We start from the raw sequence: 25,633 nt of genomic DNA, 5'->3' as shown, positions 1-25,633 counted from the left end.
TTATCCCTCTACCACCTCAAACAAAGTGAAATTGTATTCCTTGAACTTGTACCAATTAGAGCAACTTTGGTTAATAAGCAAATAATTCTTAATAAGAAATGATCATTTTCTTCCCACTAATGCTTTTCATGAGTTGCACTGACCGTAGAGGGAAGGCCCAAGGAGTAACTTTTAGAGCCTAAGGCGCTAATGAATGAATATATAGGCTTGGGTAGGGAACATTGGATAAATAGCTGACAGTATGAGGGCACAAGAGATAGATCCTCAGGTACTACCTACTCCCTTGTCCGGGTCTTCTCCTTCAGTATCCCAAATTGTGATCAAAATGATCATTTTAACTTTTGCCTCATTACCATTTATTTTCAACTCTCCTTTCATTTTGTTGACTTCCCAGAGATAAGTCCAATGCTTGAGGTATAAAGGGGAGGCATTTTAAGTTTTGGTACCCACTATACACATATGTGCAGCTTATTAGGAATGGGTTGATCATAGGTTATTAGAGAAAGTACTGGACTAGACCTCTGGAGACCTTGGTTTTAATTTTAGTTTGACCACAAACCTTGAGAACCTTGCCAGATAGTGATATAGTGCTCCCTGAAATTTTGAGATATTAAGGGATATAAACTACACAGTCATGATTATTACAATGAAGGTGATACTAATGACGGAGCATGAACTTTGAGGATCAAATTAGTGATAGGTTATGCTGAGCTGTGCATCACTTTTTTTACCATGATGTGAAAATAGTTTTGTGTTTGCCAAGTAGTTAACAAAGAGAAGTCCAGCCTGTACCTTTTCATTGTTCTAACCATGAGGAATAATGGTAGTATTGCTTTTTTATAAAAATGTTTTTTAATGAGCTTTTAGCTTCTAATGTATTTTAAATACTAAGTGATATTACATACCTTGTATGAAGTGTTATTTCTTTTGAAGGTATTGTTGGTGAAGCAGATGAAAATGGGGAAGATTACTACCTTTGGACCTATAAAAAACTTGAAATAGGTTTTAATGGAAATCGAATTGTTGATGTTAATCTAACTAGTGAAGGAAAAGTGAAACTGGTTCCCAATACTAAAATCCAGATGTCATATTCGGTAAGTATTAAAATAATTGTATACAGGAAGCAGTGTTTGTCACTTAATATCAACAATTAAGTATGTTTTACAACTTTAGTAATTGAAATTGGAGCTTGAAATGGGATGCAACAGAATATTATTAATGTATGTAAGTAAGCCTCCTAAAAGCAGGGAGGTTTACTTCAGGTCTGTAGTATTAGATACCTGTTACGCATTGGCAGGACCTACCATTTGCTTCAGCAAACTTTACCATTATAACTGGGCAGTTAGCTAACCCAGCCATGTGTTTTCATGGTTACTTTTTAGATTACATTACTCCTTGTTTCTCTTTCCTTTTTACTGTTGCAGATTAAGAGATGATGCCATGTTGAAAATTTCTGGATGAGTATAGTTTACCATATTTTGCTTTATCAGTTGGAATAAGATACTCCTGCAGAGTAAGAGCTTGTCAGAGACCCTTGCAACTGTCAAGTTAATTCTGTTCTGTTAGGATTAAAAGTAGTGGAAAGAAGAGAAATCCGACGTAGGTAGCCTCTCTCTTTGGTGGTTTTTTTCCAGGTAACTGGAATGAATCCATTGCTAGTAGACAGTTTTGAAAGTTTTTCAAGCTTTGTGCATATGTACCTAGTGCAAATAATATTTGCATAACCGTAGTTATAAAGAAACATCATTGTAATAAAACTAATGCAATCTAAAGTCAAAGATGTACAGATTCTTATTTTATTTGGTCTGTTTAATTGAGTTATCAGGTTTATGAGGTCAGAGAATGTAAGTCAGCAACAGTTAATAGTCCTTGAAAACTGAAATGATCCCTCTAAGTGATAAGTTTTGTTAATACACAGAGAGGAAAGTTGGCTAGTTTTTTTTATCATGTATTTCAACTTCTCAAATTGGTAGTAACTTTCTACTATTTCTCTAGTATCTTATTCTAAGTGTGTAAATCTTTTCAAATTTTGCTCAGAGTTTTGTTATCAGATTATTGTTTACTGGCCTTGATTTTCAAATGAAGAAAATTTTTTTCAGGTAAAATGGAAAAAGTCAGATGTAAAATTTGAAGATCGATTTGACAAATACCTTGATCCATCCTTTTTTCAACACAGGGTAGGTAAATTGTGTATTTTAAGACGTTCAGTGTGTGCTTCAATCAGTTAAACAATGAGCATCTGCCACGTATAGGGCACTGTGCTAGGGCTGTGGATCTCAAAGATTTAACTAATGCTGATTTCAGATGTGAGCTGAGAGTCATAAGAGTGTTAGAGAGTTTTAGAGGAGCAGTCAAAAGCTCCCTTCATCATGCCTGGTTTAAACCAGTGAAGAGATACACAAGGAAGAATACAGCATATGGGAAGCCAAGATACCACTTTTATTGCTAATGAGGCTAATACTGGAGAATGTGGCTGTAACTGTGGTCAAGTGGCCTTCTTAATATTGAAACTCAGAATTGGAGAAACTTAACACACTCAGGCAGTGCTGGACTGTTCCAAGTTTTCCTACCTAGGCGCCTGTGTGTGTAAAAATTACAGTGTGGAGAAACAGAGCAGAATGTATGCATCCTCTAGGAAGGAATGAATACAAGAGTGGAGTGATACCAGGAGTTTTTGCCAGGGGAAATCCTTCCACATACAAAGCAACACCAAGAATGGAAAGATGCCTCCCACCCCCCCACCTGCAGGTATACACTGGATCTCAGATCCTTAGTCTAGTGGTATTGCTGCTGGTTTTGTACAGATAGCTTTGGTTATTTTTAGCAAAAAACAGATTTTATTTTGGTGGTTCACTCCTTCAAGGATGGACCTGAAAAAACTACAAGGTATAAGGGGATATATCCATTCTTCTGACTTTCTTCCTGACTTGCCTCTTCTCTCTTTTGGACTGAAATCCTGAAGTTTATTAGTCACCAATTTTTGAGATGGCTTATAAGTTTTTTTTTTGTCTCAGAGTTATATCATTGCAGCCAGTTTCCACCTTTAGACTCCACCAGAAACTGTTACTACTTCTAATCTTCCACGGGGTCCTAGGAGAAAAAAATGAAGCTGTTTGGGGTTTAGCCCCTACTGAAAGATTTAGTGTGCTACTCCTGGAGCTACGGTTCCCTCCCCCACCCTCCCAGGGCTTTTCCTCAGATTCAGCGCTCAGGCAGTCCTGAGCATGGTAGTCCATTTAAAGGTACAGGCACAAATAACTTCAAGTAGCATTTGAGAATATGAGGGCTTCCAACTGACATTCCCTACCAGAACACCTAGGTCTACTTGCTTCTAATCTCATGGGGTAGTGACAGCTTGGTGGAAAGGCTGCCTTTCGGCATTTTCACTAGTAGAACTGTATACCATATATATATTTTTAAACAAATATTAATCGAGCACTTGCTGTGTGTCAAGCACTGTACTCAGTAAGTGGAATACATTAGAGAATGAATGTCAAAGATCCATGCCCTCTTGGAGCTTACATACTAATGGGGGAGACATGCAGTGAACATAATAACTAAAATGTATAGTATGTTGAAAAATGTGTACGTGGAGAAATAAAAAAGAGCAGTTGGGTAAGAGTGCCATGGGTAGAGCAAGTTGTAGTTTTGAGTACGGAGGACAGGGTAAGCCTCTGAGATGGACTTCTGAGCAAAAGCTTGAAGGAGTTGAAGGAAATAAGGAATGTGGCCATCTGGAGAAAGAGCATTCCAGGCAGAAGCAACACCATGGAAAGGCCTGTTAGGTGGGAACGTGCTTGGTGTGCTTGAGGAACAGCAAGGAGGCCCGTATGGCTGGGGCAGAGCAAGGGGACGAGAAGCAGGAGATGAAGTCCGAGAGGCAGCAGGAGCCAGATCATCCATGGCTGCTTTAAGGACTTGAAATGCAAAGGGGGCAGGATAGTGTTTTCAGCAGGGTAATGGCAGATCTGACTTCTTTTTAAAAAGGGTCCTTCAGGTTGTGATGTTGAAAATGGGTTGTGTGGGAAACGGGGAGTAACAGGGTTACCACTGGAGAGGCTGTCGCATTAATGCAGATAAGAAGTAAATGTGGGGCTTCCCTGGTGGCGCAGTGGTTGAGAGTCCGCCTGCCGATGCAGGGGACGCGGGTGCGTGGCCCGGTCCGGGAAGATCCCACATGCCACGGGGCGGCTGGGCCCGTGAGCCATGGCCGCTGAGCCTGCGCGTCCGGAGCCTGTGCTCCGCAACGGGAGAGGTCACAACAGTGAGAGGCCCACGTACCGCAAAAAAAAAAAAAAGAAGTAAATGTGGCTCAGACCAAGGCATAGCAGTGGAGGTGGCGAGAAGACTCCAGATTGTGAACGTATTTTGAAGGTAGAGCCAGCAAGATTTCCTGATGGATAGAAAGATAAAGAAGGTTTGAGAGACTCCACAGTTTTTGGCCTGAGCATCTATCAGAGTGGAGCTGCTGTCAGTGGGGTGGAAAAGCTGTATTTGGAGAGATGGAGGGGAAGATCATAGTACAGTTTGGGACATGGTGGTTTTGAAGTGTCTGTAAGATATCCAGACAGAGATAATGACCAGCTAGTTGGATATATCAATCTGGAGTTCAAAAGAGAGGCCTACAAATTTTGTAGCCATTGGCATATAAATAGTATTTAAAGCTGCGAGACTGAATGCAATACCAAGGAAGAGTATGTACAAATAGAAGAGGACTAAGGACTGAGCCCTGGGAGCAGTCGTGTAAGTTCAGGGAGAAAAGGAGAAACCAGCTAAGGGCCCTGAGGAGATATTGGTAAGGTATGGGGCGAAAAAAAGATTGTATGGTACCTTGGAAGCCAAGAGAGGAAAGTCTGTCACAGAGGATAGAAAGATTAGTTCTGAATTGTTGCTGATGGGTCAGGTAAGATGAGTACTGAAAGTACCTGTTGATTCATCTGGGGTCGTCAGTGAACTTGACAAAGAGCAGGTTTGGTGTAGTGGTGGGGCAAAATCTCAACAGAGCTGGTCTAAGAGGGAGTGGGAGGAGAGGAATTGGAGGCAGCAAGTTTGCTACTAAAGGGAGTGCAGAAATGGTGTAGTAGCCGGTAGGAAAGATGGAATCAGGAGGGGGGTGGGGGTTTGTTTTGGTTTTTTTTTTTTTTTTTGAAATGTAAGAAAAATATGTTTGTTATGTTGATGGGGTTCAGTAGAGAGTACAAAACTGATGATTCAGGAGATGGGGGAGAATTACTGAAGCATTTTCCTTGAGTAGGCAGGAGTGGATGGGATCTACTGTGTAAGAATTGGGATTGTTTCTAATACAGTGACTACAAACACAGACTTAGGAGCCCCAGCTGGATACAGACTCTGTCTCTGCCATTTACTGTAACTGTGGTCAGATGACTCAGTTGTTCAGCTTCTTTTCAGTAGTGAAGCAGGGGTTATACACCTTGCAGAGTTGTTGTGAAATTCCATTTGACAGTGTATATAAAGCACCTGGTTCAGGTGCTCAGGAAGAGGCAGCCCTGGTGGTATAGTTAGTTATCTCCAGTGTTCTAACATTTATGACAAACCTGGGGTGCTGCTTTCGGATTAGCAACACTAGGGGTGCTGAAGTCAGCAGTTCATAGGGTTAGTAACCCCTCTGTGACAGCTCATTACTTTATTGTTTTAAAGAAATATTTCCCTTGGTTAACAATTTCAGAATCATACAACATTTTATAATTTGGGGGATAAAGGAATATTATAAAATGTCAGGTTATTAGTAGTACATTATAATCTGTATTAGTTTAATGTTTGTATCTTAGATTAGAAGATAGAGAGCTTTGCTAGAAATTTTTGCATTTTGGGGTGTATCTTTCTTATTACTAAGTAGTAACTATATAAACCTTCAAAAATTTGATAAATTGACTGAAAAGAGATATGAGTTATATATATATGTGTATATATATATATATATGTGTATGTGTGTAAATTTTTTTCTCTCTTGTCCTTTTCGGGGTCATTAATTTCCCAGAGTAGAAACAAAATCAAACCTTTGGAAAAGCCTATTATTATAGCCTGCATTTATAAATCTTAAGTGATACTTTTGTGATAAATTTATACAACCCTTTTTGGTAAATATTTCAAAATATAATGCATTCATTATATCCTTTATAATTTCAATAGGTATTTAATAAATAAATTGTTGAATGAAGGAAGAAATGACCTTATGAAGAGGCAGAGGCAGTTGACTGCCCCTTGTTTTTCAGGGGAAGCCATAGTTTATCAGTTGCCTGAAGCCTCGGGGTGGATAACAGCCAGTACTGCTTTTCACTTTAGTGCACATGCTCAGCATGTTAGCCCAAGTTAAAATCTAATTAAAATCCTAATTGTACAGAACAGTACCTCCTTTATGTTAAATATTCTATGTATCTGTAGATGTTTAGAGCAGGAGAATATCTGTGAATAATTAAAATATGTGCATGAGAGGTTTTATGGAGGAGAAGGGTTTTGAGTTGGGTTTTAAATTGTAGATAGAATTTACAAAGATAGATAGAAGTGGATCCCATGTGAGAAGAAATTCTGAGAAGGATACAGAGGTGGAAGTGAATAAGCTGTACTTTTAGGTCATTGAGGAACGGTAGGCCTGATTGGAATATAAGATACAGAGGAAAGAAAGGTTGGCTAGTTAAGCTGAGGTGGCCGTCTTACAAGGGGTACAGAATATTAGGGAAAATAGTTTAGGTTTGTTATGTGAGAAAACAGGGAATGTCACTGTAAGTTTTAGAATAGAGAAGTGATATATGAACATGATGTTTCAGAAAGATTTGCTGGATAAGCTTTTGTCGGATAGATTGAAAGGAAGGAGAAAGAACAAACATAAAGGTCGTCAACTAGGAGGCCATTAGAGCTATCAGGTATGAGGTGATGGCATGGAAATAGAGAGGAAGGGAAAAATAAATGAAATTGAGAGAGAAGAGAAATTTTGGAACTATCCATAAGGAAATTTTGGGAATTAAAATATAAAGGAATTGCTGGACAGTGCCACAGACAGTTGAAGTCAGATGTACTGAATCTGGACATAATTTTGTGACAAATGTGTGGGTAAAATCTAAGTCAAGAGCCTTGTGGGGGGCTTCCCTGGTGGCACAGTGGTTGAGAGTCCACCTGCCGATACAGGGGACACGGGTTCGTGCCCCGGTCCGGGAGGATCCCACATGCCGCAGAGCGGCTGGGCCCGTGAGCCATGGCCACTGAGCCTGCGTGTCTGGAGCCTGTGCTCCACAGCGGGAGAGGCCACAACAGTGAGAGGCCCGCGTACCGCAAAAAAAAAAAAAAAAAAAAAAAAAAAAAGAGCCTTGGGGGCATTGAGAAACTATAGGGTACCTCAGAGTTCTCTGTACCATGGATAGCTGCTTTGGAGAGGAGTGCATGATGGTGGCGGCAGGGTGAAGAGGATGAACTGGAAGCAAGTGAAGCAGGTCATTCAGGAAGGTGGCCTAAGTTCATGGCGGGCAGCTATGATGGTTTAGTCTTATAATTTTAAAGAGGTTTTCAGGTTGTTGCTTAGTTAGAGGGAAGGGGACTAAAATTTATTGAGTATTTACTGCTCTGCGCCAGTCACGGTGCCGTACAGTTTATATATGTATTAAACCGTACAAATCACTTACGATATAGTATTATTTCCTTCATTTTTGATGTAAGAAAACTGGGGTCAGGGCCTGTGTTAAAACTCAGACCTGTTTGACTCCAAAACCCATGTTCTTTCTCTCTAATGCTGAATAGCATATTCCGTGTGGCCAAATTGTATTTTATTTGTACAATAAATTTGATTGTGATAATCCGTGTAAACAGTATCATACTTTTAATGCATCTAAAGCTTACTGGAAAGAAAGCCAATCCCTTTGATTACTCTTTCCCAGTATATCTTAGTTTTGGCTTTTCATGTAAAAGTTTTTAGAAGACTTTTGTGGGGTTTTTTTGCATTAACATCCCATTGTCCTCATGAAACCTATGAATTTTGTAACTGGTATTTCAAGTAAGTAATATTTTATTTTCTGTTATTTTAGATTCACTGGTTTTCAATTTTCAACTCCTTCATGATGGTTATCTTCTTGGTGGGCTTAGTTTCAATGATTTTAATGAGAACTTTAAGAAAAGATTATGCCCGGTACAGTAAAGAAGAAGAAATGGATGACATGGTAAGCAAACATTTTACATTGTATTTTTAAAATAGTTTAACTCAGTGTTATTGAATGTTGGAAGCAAGTCCATAATCCTGAGGTCAGATAAGCTTTAGAATTCAGAATTTTCAGGTTTTAGAAAGGTAGAAAGCTCCCTGAGGGGTCTCTAACCAAATATTTTAAATGTTTTTACATGCCCTGATTACATGTCCTATAATCAAATATATTAATGTGTTTTCAGCAAAACATATGAATGTTCACCCTAAGTGGGATAAATAAACAGTATAAATAACCTCTTGTTAGTTTGCTCCAAGATTTGCCACCAAATAAGGATATGTCAGACTTGTGAGGCAGACTTTTCACTTTTCAGAGCTTTTGATTTCAGAATTGCAGCTAGGAGGTCGTAGACTTGTATTGGTATCTTTCTAATGCTGTTAAGTATTGCATAAAATTAAGGGAGTAGGTGGAAGGATTGATTTACATTTAGTTTAGTAGGTTCAAAGGGGAGGGTTGTTTCTAAATTATTTTTACTAAATTGTAGAACAGTGTCGTAAATGAGCAAAAGTGGTGTTTTTTTGTTTTTAATTTTTTTGGCTGCACTGTGTGGCTTGCAGGATCTTAGTTCTTGACCAGGGATTGAACCCGTGCCCTAAGCAGTGGAAGCTTGGAGTCCTAACCACTGGACTGCCAGGGAATGTTAATGGCTATTCTTTTTTTTTTTTTTTTTTCTAATTGAAGTGTGGTTAATTTACAATGTTGTGTTGGTTTCAAGTGTACAGCAGAGTGATTCAGTTGTTAATGGCTACTCTGTGTAGATATGCTCCATCATTAAATAAGTTTGGAAAACAGTTAAACAAACTAAAATTTTAATATGCTCATGTGAATTGTGAAGTATCAGAGGGTAGATGAAATATTTGGTGCCTCTCAAACATAGCTGACCAGGACCCCCCTACCCAGCCCCCGCCAAGGCCAAAAAAGCCACGAAGATTATCTTGAGGGACTGATATTTCTTAAGAAACACTGTTTTGGATACTTGCTTACTTGGGTTGAAAAGGCAAAATTGAATCCTTTTTAGAAAATGCTATAGACAGTTAAATATTTAACTATTTGATATATTCCCTGTGTATTTTCTTAGGCTCCAGGCTATAAGGGAGATTTCTGCATTGCTAGGCCATCTAGTACTGGTTTTAATCTTCTTCAGTTTTGCTCTCCACCTGGCCCCCACTCATATGTGAGCCTTAGTCATGATGTAAAGGTCAAGAGTAGTGTCTGAATGTAACATTCAGAGAGCCATTGGGCTTTTCTCCCAGTTTGACCATTTCTTTTTGCGCCTAGACCTTTTCTTTTTCCATTCTTTGAGATTCTCTGAGTACAACCAGGATCCACCTTCCTGAGCCTCAGTAATATTACAACACTTTAACATTATAAGTTATTAAGGCAGAAATTATTTTAAATTTGAACAAATGTCTTTTCTTGGTATTTTGAAACCTTTTTAATACCTTTAAATTTGTAGTGAGGGAACTTATGACAGTAATTGTAAATTTTTACCTATTTTATGTATTTTAATTTCATTCTGAATTATTTTCTTTTCTCTCAACATATATATGTATATAGGATAGAGACCTAGGAGATGAGTATGGATGGAAGCAGGTGCATGGAGATGTATTTAGACCATCAAGTCACCCGCTGATATTTTCCTCTCTCATTGGTTCTGGATGTCAGATATTTGCTGTGTCTCTCATTGTTATTATTGTTGCAATGATAGAAGATTTGTATACAGAGTAAGTTCATGTGCTTAACTTTATTACTTTTTTGTTGTTCTTGAATAGTTTTAATAATTGGAACCTTTAAGTCAATCATAATTAAATATTTGCTGATTTCAATTATCTTAGAATTTAAATAGCCTAAATATCATTATTAAAAACAAATTAAATAATGAGCAGTATTCTTTAGCTGTAAGTATATTTTTCTGTTATATCCTAAAATTATTAGCCTTACTGAACATGTTGGTTGGTTATAAAGGTTATATTCCATTAGAGGTATGAGCAGAATTAGTTACAAATCAGAGTTGTTTGACAAAGTGAATAGGCACTTTTTTGAAATCTGAAGATCCAATTAGGTCTTCATAAGAAACGCACAAGGATTACACATTTACTGAGTTAGTACTTCACATCTGCCTCCAAAACTTGTAGACTCTACAGACAGAAGAAAGCATTGTAAATAACAGTAAAAAGAGTGGTGGAAAAGGCACATGAGGTTAGAAAAACAATTGGATGACTTCTTATCCTATCTTTACATGGTTTTCTGGTACATTTTTTCTTTGAAAACTGAACCAGTTGCAAGAAATTCTTTTTTTTTTTGATAAATTTATTTATTTTTGGATGCGTTGGGTCTTTGTTGCTGCACGCGTCTTTCTCTAGGTATGGCGAGAGGGGGCTACCCTTCGTTGCGGTGCACGGGCTTCTCACTGCGGTGGCTTCTCTTATTGCAGAGCATGGACTCTAGGCGCGTGGGCTTCAGTAGTTGTGGCAGACGGGCTCAGTAGTTGTGGCTCGCGGGCTCTAGAGTACAGGCTCAGTAGTTGTGGCGTATGGGCTTAATTGCTCTGCAGCATGTGGAATCTTCCCAGACCAGGGCTTGAACCCGTGTCCCCTGCATTGGCAGGCGGATTCTTAACCACTGCACCACCAGAGAAGTCCTGCAAGAAATTCTTGATGTGAGGCCTTTGGATCATAAGGAAAAGTTGTACATTCACCAAGATCTCAAGTCCCTATTTAGTAGCCCTATAACCTGTGCTCAGAGAACCATGACCTCAGCAAAGCAAACATGCTCTGAGCCTGGGGTATAGATGCCATCCCATTAAGTCCTCAGTCAGAATGACACTTGTCCCCAGTTACATCTCGTACCTCTGTTTCAGTTCATGATGCCTTCTTGCTTAAATGTGCTTGGCATTTGGTGGACAAGCAGTAAATTGTTTTGCTGAAAGCATGGCTCTTAAGTTGTATATTAAATATTTAACTATACAAAATTGCTGTTTCTTCCACTGGACAGTAAGCTCCTTGAGAGCAAGGACTGGGTCTTATCTTTGCATTCTGAGAGTACCTCAAGAACCTCGTATATGCAAGGTACTCAATCATTGCTTGTTGAACTGCAGTGAATGTGTATTAATCAACAAAGTTATTTCTCTGTAGTTTCTGTCATATTTCTTTAATATAACCTTTGTAATTTATTTACCGCATAAACCTTAAAATAATTAGCCAAAACCTTCAGTGTTCTGGTAGGTAGTTCTTATTTTAGGATATAATATATTTCAAATGAAATCCCAAATTCAAGAAAAGCATTTCAAATCTTTCAAGAAGTCATGCTTTACATTAAATACTGGATTAAATGCATCACTACGGAATTGACACTGACTGTATAGTCACAGTCTTTTTTTCTTGAATTTTATTTATTTTTTATACAGCACATTCTTATTAGTTACCCATTTTATACATATTAGTGTATATATGTTAGTCCCAGTCTCCCAATTCATCCCACCACCATCACCACCCCCCACCACTTTCCCCCCTTGGTGTCCAGATGTTTGTTCTCTACATCTGTGTCTCTGTTTCTGCCCTGCAAACTGGTTCATCTGTGCCATTTTTCTAGGTTCCACATATATGTGTTAATATACGATATTTGTTGTTCTCTTTCTGACTTACTTCACTCTGTATGACAGTCTTTAGATCCATCCATGTCTCTACAAATGACCCCATTTCGTTCCTTTTTATGGCTGAGTAATATTCCATTGTATATATGTACCACATCTTCTTTATCCATTCGTCTGTCAGTGGGCATTTAGGTTGCTTCCATGACCTGGCTATTGTAAATAGTGCTGCAGTGAACATTGGGGTAGTAATTCTTTTTGAATTATGGTTTTCTCTGGGTATATGCCCAGTAGTGGGATTGCTGGGTCATATGGTAGTTCTATTTTTAGTTTTTTAAGGAGCCACCATACTGTTCTCCATAGTGACTGTATCAATTTACATTCCCACCAACAGTGCAAGAGGGTTCCCTTTTCTCCACACCCTCTCCAGCATTTGTTGTTTGTAGATTTTCTGATGATGCCCATTCTAACTGGTGTGAGGTGATACCTCATTGTAGTTTTGATTTGCATTTCTCTAGTAATTAGTGATGTTGAGCAGCTTTTCATGTGCTTCTTGGCCATCTGTATGTCTTCTTTGGAGTAGTCACAGTCTTATAAGTTAGTAGTGGGTAACCTCTCCTAGAATCCAAGTTTTTGCTTTGTTCCTTCTCAAATGTTAGGGTTACAGTGTTGGCAGTTCATTTTTTAATTCCAAAGCTCTTCTGCTTATAGACCTTCAGCAGCTTTTAGAAATAAGAAACCGCATCTAATAGATGGTATTAGTAGGCAAGTCATGCATTGTTATTTTAGCCTGTCATTATTATCGATAGTTATTCTATGTTGTGCTTATTTGAAGTGAACATACTTAATCATTTACATGGTAAGTACTACAGCTGTGAGTATTATTATATCAGTATTATTATGATATCAAAATGACTAACATTATTGAGGTTCTGTGTTAGGAGCTTTATGCTCATTAGCTCATTTAATCCTCACGTCAGCCCCATAAAGGGACTATTCTTAGCTCCATCCCACAGATGAGAAGAGTAAAGCTCAGGGAGGTTAAGTAATTTGAGTAAGATCACACAGCTATTAGTAAAGGGTGTTAGTAAGCTGGGATTTGAACCTAGGCACTCTTACTCCAGAATGTGTCTCTTAATTTTCTGGGCTGTAGAAATGAAGATAGAGATAGTAAAAATGCAAAGAGGTGAGAAAATGAAAAACTTGCACATAAAGTTTGTAAGACTCACTCCAGAGTAGGAATCGAAAGGATTCTAGAGGATAAAAAGCAGATAATGTAACGTGAAAATTACTTTGCTCAATGATGGTCATAGCAGTCAGGGAAGAAAAGAATATTTAGATAGGTAGAGGATCAGCATCAATGTAGGGATGCCAGTTAGTGTGATAGTAACCCTTGGGAAGGCGTGGTGCTTGAGAAGGTATGGGTGAGTCTGGTAAAATAAAGCTGCTGTGTTGAAACTTGCTTTGCAGTGGTGAGATGGCAAGTGTAGGTGAAGCAGCTACTTAGATATCACCCTCTCCCCCCCACCCCCAGTCTTGGAGAGATGAACAAGGAGGACAGTTCCCCACTTCAGCAGATTTTTTCAGTGTAGATGAAAATGGTCTATTTTGGGTAGAAAATACCCATAAAATATTTATGAACAAAGAGGTGCAAGGGTATGTCTGATTTTTAAAACTGTAACTTATACTCACACTTCCATTTAGTGGAAATGTCTCTGGGGACTACAAACTTAACCCGCTGGTAGTCATTTTGGACTCTCAGTCACATGAGCAGCCTTTTTGAACTCTCTGTCAGTGGTCACACACCCAGTTATAAACAGAATGGATCAATTTGTTAATGATAGTCTGGAAGAAATAAGTTAGTACTTGCAGTGTTTAATTGGATACTTGAAAAAACAAATCTGGTTTTTATTTTTTATTTTTATTTATTTATTTATTTGATTTTTTAACATCTTTATTGGAGTGTAATTGCTTTACAATGGTGTGTTAGTTTCTGCTTTATAACATAGTGATTCAGCTATACATATACATATATCCCCATATCTCCTCCCTCTTGCGTCTCCCTCCCACCCTCCCTATCCCACCCTTCTAGGTGGTCACAAAGCACTGAGCTGATCCCCCTGTGCTATGTGGCTGCTTCCCACTAGCTATCTGTTTTACATTTGGTAGTATATATAAGTCCATGCCACTCTCTCACTTCATCCCAGCTTACCCTTCCCCCTCCCTGTGTCCTCAAGTCCACTCTCTACATCTACATCTTTATTTCTGTCCTGCCCCTAGTTTCTTCAGAACCATTTTTTTTAAGAGTCCATATATATGTGTTAGCATACGGTATTTATTTTTCTTTTTCTGATTTACTTCACTCTGTATGACAGTCTCTGGGTCCATCCACCTCACTACAAATAGTTCAATTTCGTTTCTTTTTATGGCTGAGTAATATTCCATTGTATATATGTGCCACGTCTTCTTTATCCATTCATCTGTTGGTGGACACTTAAGTTGCTTCCATGTCCTGGCTATTGTAAATAGAGCTGCAGTGAACATTGTGGTACATGACTCTTTCTGAATTATGATTTTCTCAGGGTATATGCCCAGTAGTGGGATTGCTGGGTCGTATGGTAGTTCTGTTTTTAGTCTTTTAAGAAACCTCCATACTGTTCTCCATAGTGGCTGTATCAATTTACATTCCCACCAACAGTACAGGAGGGTTCCCTTTTCTCCACACCCTCTACAGCATTTATTGTTTGTAGATTTTTTCATGATGGCCATTGTGACTGGTGTGAGATGATACCTCATTGTAGTTTTGATTTATATTTCTCTAATGGTTAGTGATGTTGAGCATCCTTTCATGTGTTTTTTGTCAATCTGTATATGTTCTTTGGAGAAATGTCTGTTTAGGTCTTCTGCCCATTTTTGGATTGGGTCGTTTGTTTTTTTGATACTGAGCTGCATGAGCTGCTTGTAAATTTTGGAGATTAATCCTTTGTCAGTTGCTTCATTTGCAAATATTTTCTCCCATTCTGAGGGTTGTCTTTTTGTCTTGTTCATGGTTTCCTTTGCTGTACAAAAGCTTTTAAGTTTGACTAGGTCCCATTTGTTTATTTTTGTTTTTATTTCCATTTCTCTAGGAAGTGGGTCAAAAAGGATCTTGCTGTGATTTATGTCATAGAGTGTTCTGCCTATGTTTTCCTCTAAGAGTTTTATACTGTCTGGCCTTACATTTAGGTCTTTATTCCATTTTGAGTTTATTTTTGTGTATGGTGTTAGGGAGTGTTCTAATTTCATTCTTTTACATGTAGCTGCCCAGTTTTCCCAGCACCACTTATTGAAGAGGCTGTCTTTTCTCCATTGTATATTCTTGCCTCTTTTATCAAAAACAAGGTGACCATATGGGTGTGGGTTTATCTCTGGGCTTTCTATCCTGTTCCATTGATCTATATTTCTGTTTTGGGCCAGTACCATACTGTCTTGATTTCTGTAGCTTCGTAGTATAGTCTGAAGTCCGGGAGCCTGATTCCTCCAGCTCTGTTTTTCTTTCTCAAGATTGCTTTGGCTATTTGGGTTTTTTTGTGTTTCCATATAAATTGTGAAAATTTTTGTTCTAGTTCTCTGAAAAATGCCATTGATAGTTTGATAGGGATTGCATTGAATCTGTAGATTGCTTTGGGTAATGTAGTCATTTTCACAATGTTGATTCTTCCAATCCAAGAACATCCATCTTGGTATATCTCTCCATCTATTTGTATCATCTTTAATTTCTTTCATCAGTGTCTGATAGTTTTCTGCATACAGGTCTTTTGTCTCCTTAGGTAGGTTTATTCCTAGGTATTTTATTCTTTTTGTTGCAATGGCAAATGGGAGTGTTTCCTTAATTTCTCTTTCAGAGTTTTCATCCTTAGTGTATAGGAATGCAGGAAGGAGATTTCTGTGTGTTAATTTTGTATCCTGCTTCTTTACCAAATTCATTGATCAGCTCTAGTAGTTTTCTGGTAGCATCTTTAGGATTCTCTATGTATAGTATCATGTCATCTGCAACTGGTGACAGTCTTACTTCTTCTTTTCTGATTTGGATTCCTTTTATTCCTTTTTCTTCTCTGATTGCTGTGGCTAAAACTTCCAAAACTATGTTGAATAACAGTGGTGAGAGTGGACAGCCTTGTCTTGTTCCTGATCTTAGAGGAAATGGTTTCAGTTTTTCACCATTGAGAATGATGTTGGCTGTGGGCAAATCTGGTTTTTAAACTGATTGATACTGAGAGACCCACAGTCTTCTAAACATGGGAATGACACACTTTTATATTATGCCACACTTGTATTTAGCTATATATTGATGTAATTAAATATTGCAGTGTTTTAACTTATGTATCTTCTTTAAGAAATGGAACATAATTGTTTGTACGGAAGAGTGGTACATGTTTCAGGACTGTATGATGCCTTTGTAGGTGGACAGTGGAATGTAATAATAATTATTATCCAGAAGGTGGTTAATGTTTGAAAGTTCTATATCCTTCCAGTGCACACGTTAGTGTGATACTCTTGTAAATTCTAATTAAAATAGTATTCTTTATCTCAAACCGACAAGGTTATATTTTCTATCTATGGTCTTTTACCTTCCTAGTTGTGGTGAGTTTCAGAAATGATCTTTATTTTTAGTGAGTTAAGTACATTTCTGTATTATAGTAAATGATACTGTCATTTTATCATTTTAGTATTTCTGTTTGCAATTAGGCATTTAAAATATTTTGTCCAGTTTTATTCAATAGGAGAGTTGGTCTGAATTGCTTGGATATCATTATTGGAAGAGGAGGTTAGAAATTGTTGATCTGAGTTAATGTTGATTTGTGGACCTATGGATTTTTAAAAACGTTTTTAACAGTAAAGGAAACTAAATAGGAAAAGTCTCAGTATTATACCATTTAAAGTAATAGCAATAATATAGGTTATAGTACTTCCATTTTATTTCTATCAGCAGGCAAGAATCTCCAGCAGTTAAATTATAAAGATGAATAGTCTAATTATTTTTCTTAACAGATGAATATCCTTTTCCATATGATATGATTGGTTCACAGGGTTGAAAAGCAGTTTTAGTGCCAGCTTCTAATATGTTTGCCAAAGAAATGTGAAATATTTGTTTAGAATATTATGAAATTTAACTTGAAATTTAAAAAGAATGAGGATCAGTCTGTTATTATTTAAGTGCAATTTTAACTAGAAATCCATTCACTAGGCAACCTTTTGAGGTCCTTTGCAGTCCAGAAGGATATTTTTGTGTTCCTGTTAAATTTATTTTTGAAATTAAACTAATGTTAATGTGATAGACTATATGATATTTTCTTTAAATCGTTGGTTTTAGTTTATCATATGTGTTGTTTTGCCTTTTTAGGAGGGGGTCAATGCTCAGTACAGCCATATTTGTCTATGCTGCTACATCTCCAGTGAATGGTTATTTTGGAGGAAGTCTGTATGCTAGACAAGGAGGTAATTTATGAGTTACTGCTTTGTATTTTTTAATTATAGATGCTAATATTACACTGTGAGGTATATGGAATTTAAAATGGGCAGTACAGCCATTGTAAAGTCCTTTGTTATCCCATTTCACATAATCTCCACCAAACCTATTACATGTTCTAATTTGCTTTTATGGAATCCTTGCATTTTATTTCCTAAAATTATGAATAATGAATAGATTTCTCCATTGTCCACTGTGAATTAGTCCTGAGGAACATGTAGGAGAGAGTGTATTTAAGTTATTGATATTATTTTGCTTTCAGGTGCCTAGTTCCCTAGTAGTGTTCCATGGGAGGTTTCCACATAGAATATATAGCTTCATAGCCGAGTGTAAAGTCATGTTTCATGGTTTATGGATAAATGTCTAGGCAGTGAAGGAGCATAGGAAGGAAATCTGTTTACTTCTGTTGACTCTTAAATACTTATCAAAGGACATGCACAAAGATTTTCTGTCACAATCTTTTGCTAAGAGAGCTTCATCTTGAATACCCCCTTGCTTCTTTACTGTTGTGACCTGGAAATGACGGGGTATACATGGATGATACGAGGATACTGCTCCTTGGTGTTTCTTTCTGTGATGGCATTCAGGGTTTTTAAGTTCCTTTTTTCCCCCTGTAATTGTTTGGAGTCAGAAACGTGCTAAAAGTAATAGATTCGCATATTTTAGTTTATGAATAACGGGTTGTTGAAAGACATTAAAATTATATTCCTAAGGATACAGACTTCTTAATGTGATTTTCCCAGGCCATCCTAAGCAGTGACATCATTAGGGAATCCTGCCTTCTTTTAGTAGACTGGACGTATCGTCTGTAGGAGCTCAGAGCATTTAAAATTCCCTCAGGATATCCTGGTTTACCATGGCTTTTTAAAAAAATTGGTCCTACCAGACTTAATGTGATGTATACCTTCAGCAGAGATAGTTCTCTGGATTGCCTGAGGGAGTATCGTTGCAGATTCCTGACTATTTTAGTTAGCTGTTCAGTTTCTCTGTTCTACGTCTAGATATGGGAAATGAGTCTTAGCACACAGGTCTACCATCCTGAGGAAATAAGGATGCCTAAGGTAACTCCTACTTTGAATTTAACCTGAAAACTAGTTAGGCTAAGAATTGTACAGTTTATGACCTCCAGAAAAGTCTCCACAGCAGAAACAGATTACTCAAAACAGGAAATTTATTCGTCCTTGGACATAAATTTGCTTTTAGTCCAATTGCAAGTTAAGAACACCCAACCAAACTTTACTATACTTATTCTTGAAAGTTGACAGAGTTCAGACCTAAGCCTAGGAGTATCAGATCTTACCAGGAATAATCTAAAGGTTATTTTCTGATTGACAGTGCCCTGAGGAGGTCTCATCATGTCCTGATATTTTGTCTGAGCGATCCCTAAAACCAGGTGAATATAGAGGTCAGCCCAGAGAATCAAGAATTCTTCAGGTTATCTCAGGATCTGAACTACAGTGGAGCTCAAAGACTTCATACTCTCCTCAGTGCACTGGATAGTGCTCCAGACCCAATTTAAAGACCAGAGTCTCCAAGGGTGTTGGGGAGCAGTAGGAAGCACAATGCAGATGCCTGGGCTACTGATTGTACCCAGTGGAATGTACGTGGGATTCTTTTTGACTGTTGGAGGGAAAGGGAGAAAGAGAGAGAGTTGAATATAGCTGAATATAGAATTTATTAACCCGTGTCTGAATCTGAGAAGATAATGGAAAGTGCAGGAAAAGAGAATGCTGGGAAAGGGTTGGAATTTAATAAGAGAAATAATCATTTTAATTCGTTCTTACCCTTTTTGCGTTGTTGTTCAAATGCTGAGTATTAGTTTAGAAAGGAGGGGTTCTTGAAACATACCTGAGAAAGAAATTAAATAGAGGCAAAAGTTCAGAATCAAGGAGTTTTTCTGCAAGAATGTCAAGATCTGGGGTAGTAATTCTATGAGACAGATGTTTGAAAAGAACTTTATATAGAAGAAAATAAAAGTTAGGATATTGCTTGTTTTTCCTGTAGCACTTTCTGTTTGGGTCCTGTTGCTTATGGTTGTGGGGCTGAACTTTAATAGTGATCCCATGTTCAATCTTTACATTACATTTCTGAACAGTATGAAGATGCGTCCCGGAGGTGTGCTTGCTCCTGCGCTCTGCTGTGTTAGAAAGATAGCTCCTGTTGTGCTCCTGGTCATTATGAACTTGATTAAAAAATTTTTGATTACATAGTTTAAAAATTCTTTCCTTGGGTATTTAAATAATAGATTCTCAGTGAATACAATTTTGGCAATACAAAGAGGTTCAAAGAAATAGTAAAACTTATAAATATTTAGTTCTAATTGCTGAGAGGAAGCTCATGAAACACATTCTGTTGCTTTCTCCTTTTGAAATATAGAAATGAATTTAAATATATGTTTATAATCATAATTATAGAGCTAAGAGTAAATTTAGGGAACGTTAACCCAGGGGGTTTTAAATTTTTGTTTGTTTGTTTGTTTAAAGCAGTGTAACCCTCTTTTCAAATGAGAGCATATATGAAACTACAGTGTGTGAAACTGTTGAAAATGAACTTGTTCTGTTGAAGCAGGGCTGGAGGATCTGGGCCCTTCCTTTACCGGTGACTTCATGGGCACCTCTTACAAGCTCCAGAACTCCAAGTAACACCTAGGTGTTTGAAAACACCTTTCTAGGCCAACTTGTAGCCCAGAAAGATTGAGTGGTTTACCAACGTTCACAGTGGTTCAGTGGCAGAATCAGGACAAAACACCAGAATATTTTACCATAGTTCATTGCTCTTTTCCAGTACACCCACATCAAAAGCGTGTTTCCACTAGACATACTTGAATAGCTGGACTGGTCTTTATTAGCTGTTGTTTTGAAACAGCTATTAGGATGTCAAATTTAAGTTCTTTACATTAAAATATGAGATAATTTGGTACTAAATAACCACCTTTTAAACATTAATATATGTCTGTCTGTCTACCTAGCTCTCTGATTGTTATAGTTTCCCTTTTCTTTCAGGAAGGAGATGGATAAAGCAGATGTTCGTTGGTGCATTCCTCATCCCAGCTATGGTGTGTGGCACCGCCTTCTTCATCAATTTTATAGCCATTTATTACCATGCTTCGAGAGCCATTCCTTTTGGAACAATGGTGAGTTGCTTGCATCTTCCTTTTCAACTGGAAGAGGTTAAGCGTTCTCTAATGTGAGGCCTGCTGTCGCTCCAGAGTACCTCTTAACTAGGAGTTCTGCTATTTGCAGCCAGTCCCTACCCAGTCCTGGAAAGTTAGGTAAAGAACATTTTTTCTTGATTCTGTCAACCAATAAAGTGAAAGAACAGCTAGGGAGAAACTGGTGAGTATATTTTAGAAGAAGAATGATGACACACAAGCAACATGGGTGTTTTAATGTGGTAGGTGAGTGCAGTGGTAGGAAGTGAAGACTTTCCATAACATTTTTTTTTTTTTTGGTAATAGTGTACTATTTTTAGAACCTTATGAAAGCATCTATGTTAATATTGATAATATATGTGCTATAGATATTAAAATCCTATTTCATATCTTACCTGTTATCACAGAATTTGAAATGTTTTAGATTATTTAAATATGTTAAAGCTAAAGCACAGAAATACTGGCGCTTTACACAGTTAACTCACAGTCTTCAGATTCCTCCTGTTGTCTTTTTACTAGAAACAGAATTTTAGGCCTGGAGTAGACTTTAGTCTTAATGTACACTTTGTAAACGTGCGCACACATGTACATATACGTATGCGAGTTGGAAGGTGGTTACTGCTTTTCAGAGAGGCAATTAACTTGGTTAAGGTCATACAGATAGTTAATGGCAGAACTGTAACTGGAACCCATATCTCCATCTGAATTTTAATCGTTTTGGCTTTCTTTCTGTTGTATGGGAGTTATTGAATGGTTTCACAGAAATTCCAGATGATTGGTTGTTTTACAGTCCAGGTTTTTCAAAGACACCTTGCATATATATTTTTACTAAGTCTTTAACAGTTTTTATTTAGGAATATTTTGCATATTGCTTCAAAACTGAAAACTTTTGTTTGGTTTTGTTTTTGCAAGGCAAAGTAACTGATAAAGGTTAGGAAAGGGTAAAGTAATTAATTACATTCATTAATTAACTGGAAAAGAATTTGCTTCATAGTAGTTCCAGGCCATCAGGAAGTATATAGATTCAAGTTACTTCTTAAAGATGATCTACTGAATTAATTACTTTCACAATGTTTTAAAAATTAAAATTCTGGTTCTGTTATAATTTTCATCATAAAGTTTTGAATTTGATATGGTGAAAATTATATGCTTTGTTTCACTAAAATTATAAATTTTACCACTGTGTAAATGGGGTTTTAAATGCTAATATTCACTGTAACTTGCCTTTAGATAATTTAATAATTACTAATTATTCCAATACAATATCAGACTCTCTGCTGAGCCAGAGATGGTTTGTATAATTGATCTTTGGCGTATAAAAGACTGGCTGTTGGTGCTTAGCAGCCTCCTACAATGTCATGGTCTTAATTTGCATTCTAATTCGTAATGAAGGAATGCTGAGTGAAGGGCATCCCACTGCCCTCAAATTTTAATCAGGTGTGTGGTCTAACATTTTTTGCATCTTTTTAAGAGTATCAGAACTTGTTTAGAACATGAAATTTAAGAATTGATGTTAATGTTTGACCTAGTTGTCCATTAAGTGTTTTAACTACTTAAACTTATATTTTAAATTATTTGACTTGTTGACATTATGAAGGAAATAGTTACATATTCTCATAAACTCCATGGTTCTCAACCGTGGGTACACATTAGAGTCACTGGGGAGTTTAAAAAATTTCAGTGCCCAGGGCTTCATCCTATGCCAATTTATCTGTCCTGCTTTAAACCCAGTCTCTACTATTTACCTGATCCTGGTTCCCAGCATCTGAGGATGGATCTGTCAGCTGAAAAGCTCCCAGACCACATGTGTCTGAGAAGCTGGTTCTCCTACTAAAATAGCCTAGTTTGAAAATCGGAGTCTTCAGATACTCTTATATGCTCTTCCCGAGGCCTTAGCTCATTCTGTCCCCCATTCCTTTGTTCTCTTGGACATTGAGCCTTTTCTCTGGTGAGCTTAGCTCTGGTTCTGTTTTCTCAGAGATTCCACAATTTAAGGCTTAATCCAGCTGTAGTCATAGTGACTTCAGCCTCTGTCTTGCCTTACAGAGGCACCAGAACAATGGGGATTTTGCCCACTTGGGATCTGGAGTCTTGTCAGAATGCTGCTTTTGTCCCCAGGACTAGCCCAAGATAAGATTGAAAATGGATGAAATTTGTCTCTGGACCCCAAATTCTCTGCTCATGTGTACCTGATTATACATAAAAAGCCATTAAATCCATGTCAGATTAAACTTGTTGAATAATAGTCAATCTTAGCAGGTTAATAAAGGTAAAAGAAACATAACTAGAGGGTGGTGGTGGTAATCTCAGCTAATGTCTAGTGTCCCAGGCTTAAGGCATGGTTCCTAGAGAGTATTACAAAACAATGTAAGAGAGCATTTAAATGAAATTTGGGGTCAGAGACTGTTCAGAGATGAACATACCTGTTTCTGAAGTTGGTATGTTCTGGCAGAGGTACTATACAGAGTCAGAGAGAGTGTACTTCAAATTAAATTGAATCTGGTAAGGTAAAAACCTTTTTCCTTTGGAATTTGTTCAGAAATGATTTAGGTGTCATACCCAGAGTTTTTGGTCCTATGAGAGTTTCTTGGGAATGAGGAAGGGTTTGCCAGGATATTCTGAAAAAAACATTTTAGACATCAAGTCTTTTGTGGGTTGTAAATCTCAGATTCTTAATTTAATGTTATTGGAGGCTTTCAAAGGACAAAGAACCAAGTTGCAGAGTTTTAAACTCAGAGGCAAGGTAGCATAGAAACTAATAAACTTTCTAATCTAAATATTATTCAGTTCAGAATGCACTGATAAATCCTTGACTTACCATACTTTATGGTTTTGTCTCTTAATGGGTAGAATAGTTGATGGAGAAGTAACAGGGGTCATGAGCCATGTCATATTTGTCATCTTGAGGTTTGTTTTAGCTTGGGAGGGGAATCATCAGAAATAGGCCTGAGGTTTTAGGAAATCAGATTTCACAAATATTTAGGGAAATGCTCTCTCATGACCCAAGTCTTGGGCCATAACTGGGAAAATGGCTTGAGAATTTGAGGTTTTCAAAAATGAAATTCATGGTGACTTCCCTGGTGGTCCAGTGGTTAAGACTGCGCTTCCACTCTACGGGGCGCAGGTTCGACCCCTGATCAGGGAACCCCCCCCCGCCAAAAAAAGAAATTCATGATATATAATCAGAAATTAACACAGTGAGGAAAAAATGGAGACAGAGTAATGGATGCATGCTATTTTGTGATCTCTCAAAGGTTGTGAGAAGAGTACAGTATACCTAATTATAAAAGAATACTAAAGTCTATAAAAATGGTGTTAGAAAACCTCCGTTTCCTAACCTGAACTCTTGACAAGTGCTAAGGCTAACAAAAGGATTTTGTAAAAATATTTTGATAGCAAGACCAAAGGCTCATTACATGGGATCAGTGATGTAACAGAGTAAAAGAAGAATGGTTCTATCTCATTCTTTCTCTTTTTATTTTTCATCAAATAAAATAACCTTCAAACAAGAAAAGACAAGAGGAAATAATCCCTGATAAGAGGGAAGTGAAGCCTTAGATAAGGGGATTGATTGTACAGGAGTACCCAGCTGCCTTAGCAGTAAGTTTAGTTGCTCATATAAATGATCTTTTAGAGATACTGAGAGATCATGATGATAAGTAATGCTTGAATAACTGTGTAAGGCAGAGGCAAATTGTTTTTCTAGAAGGAAAATGAAGAAAGTGGTTTCTCCCTTATAAAACATAGTGAACTTGATGTTGATGAGGCACAAGATTTTAGAATGTGTTATTAAAATTTACTTTTTAAATCACAGGAAGTAATGAACATTAGGAGCTATTATGGATTCATTAAAACAAAAATGCCAGAACAACTTCAGTTCCTCTCTTTGGTAGGTCTTAGCAAGACTAGAAGAACGAAAGAGTATAAATAAAGTATTATATCTTGTTGGTCAAGATGGAGCAATGTGGGTAGAATAGTATAGTCAGGTAAACATGTAAATAATTATAGAATTAAAGTATTGGTATGATATTACCCATAATATGTCACATACTATCTTTTAGTAGAACATGACAGATATTCTTGACTTTGACCTATTCAAATCATTGTTGATGACATATAAAGGCACAATGATCTGATGATTAAATTGAACAAGGACATGAGACGGTTGTGGGGCAGGGACTAGTAATATGGAATGATGAAGACAGCATCTAAAATGATCTCAACTGACTGAAGTGATGTGCCATATCTAAGAAGATGAGTTATAGTAAGGACAGGTACATTTGCATAGCATTTTGTACTTTACAAAACACTTTCACACCCCTTGTCTCACCTGGTTTTCAGAAGAACTCAAAGAGATCGAGATAGTGGTGTGCATTATCCCGGTTTTACCAAGCAAAAAACTAGGATTCAGTTTTTCACTTAAAGTCACATTTTCTTTGTTGTGGTGCTGGTGGTGGTGATGATCTGTTTTAGTTTTTTTTTCTTTTTTTCCCTTCTGCCCGGAAATCAGATTTATGCTGAGAGCAGTGAATGAAGAATGTTTTATGCCTTTTTTTGGTCTGTATGTTTTTACAGCTGTACTGAGGTATAATTAACATATGATAAATTGTATCTATTTAAAGTGTGGCAAGCTTTGATATATGTATATATCTGGGAAACAATCACCACAATTTAAAAAAAGTTATTTATCAAGTCCAGAAGTTTTGTTATATACCTTTGTAATTTATCCCCTTTTCCTCCTCCTTCCTTCCCTTTTTATTTTTTCTTTTTTTAATCTATTTATCTATCTGTTTATTTATTTTTGGTTGCATTGGGTCTTCGTTGCTGCGTGTGGGCTTTCTCTAATTGCTGCAAGCAGAGGCTACTCTTCGTTGCGGTGCGCAGGCTTCTCATTGCGGTGGCTTCTCTTTGTTGCGGAGCACAGGCTCTAGGCACGTGGATTTTGGTAGTTGTGGCACGTGGGCTCAGTAGTTGTGGCGTGCAGGCTCAGTAGTTGTGGTGCACGGGCTTAGTTGCTCTGCAGCATGTGGGATCTTCCTGGACCAGGGCTCGAAACCGTGTCCCTTGCATTAGCAGGCGGATTCTTAACCACTGTGCCACCAGGGAAGTCCCTCTCTTTCTTTCTTTCTTTTCTTTTTTTTTTTTTTACTTTAAAAATTTTCTTTTTCCCTTCCCTTTTT

At 37.5% G+C, this 25,633-nt stretch overlaps 1 protein-coding gene across 1 annotated transcript in view; it reads left to right on the top strand.

Annotated features, from left to right (window-relative positions):
• The window catches only part of TM9SF3 (transmembrane 9 superfamily member 3), a 75,629-nt gene that overhangs the window by 19,998 nt on the left and 29,998 nt on the right, over positions 1-25,633 (top strand). Inside the window, exons 4-9 of the mRNA XM_082611353.1 lie at positions 934-1,094; positions 2,100-2,177; positions 8,034-8,165; positions 9,762-9,928; positions 17,177-17,271; positions 20,305-20,435. Coding sequence (XP_082467479.1) covers positions 934-1,094; positions 2,100-2,177; positions 8,034-8,165; positions 9,762-9,928; positions 17,177-17,271; positions 20,305-20,435 — 764 coding nt within the window. The remainder of the gene's footprint in view (positions 1-933; positions 1,095-2,099; positions 2,178-8,033; positions 8,166-9,761; positions 9,929-17,176; positions 17,272-20,304; positions 20,436-25,633) is intronic.

The sequence above is a fragment of the Mesoplodon mirus genome, assembly GCF_964341445.2.
Source record: "Mesoplodon mirus genome assembly, chromosome: 2".
In the NCBI taxonomy this organism is placed as follows: domain Eukaryota; kingdom Metazoa; phylum Chordata; class Mammalia; order Artiodactyla; family Ziphiidae; genus Mesoplodon; species Mesoplodon mirus.
The sequence above is the reverse complement of the archived record's forward strand: the minus strand, read 5'-3'. Positions and strand labels throughout refer to the sequence as shown.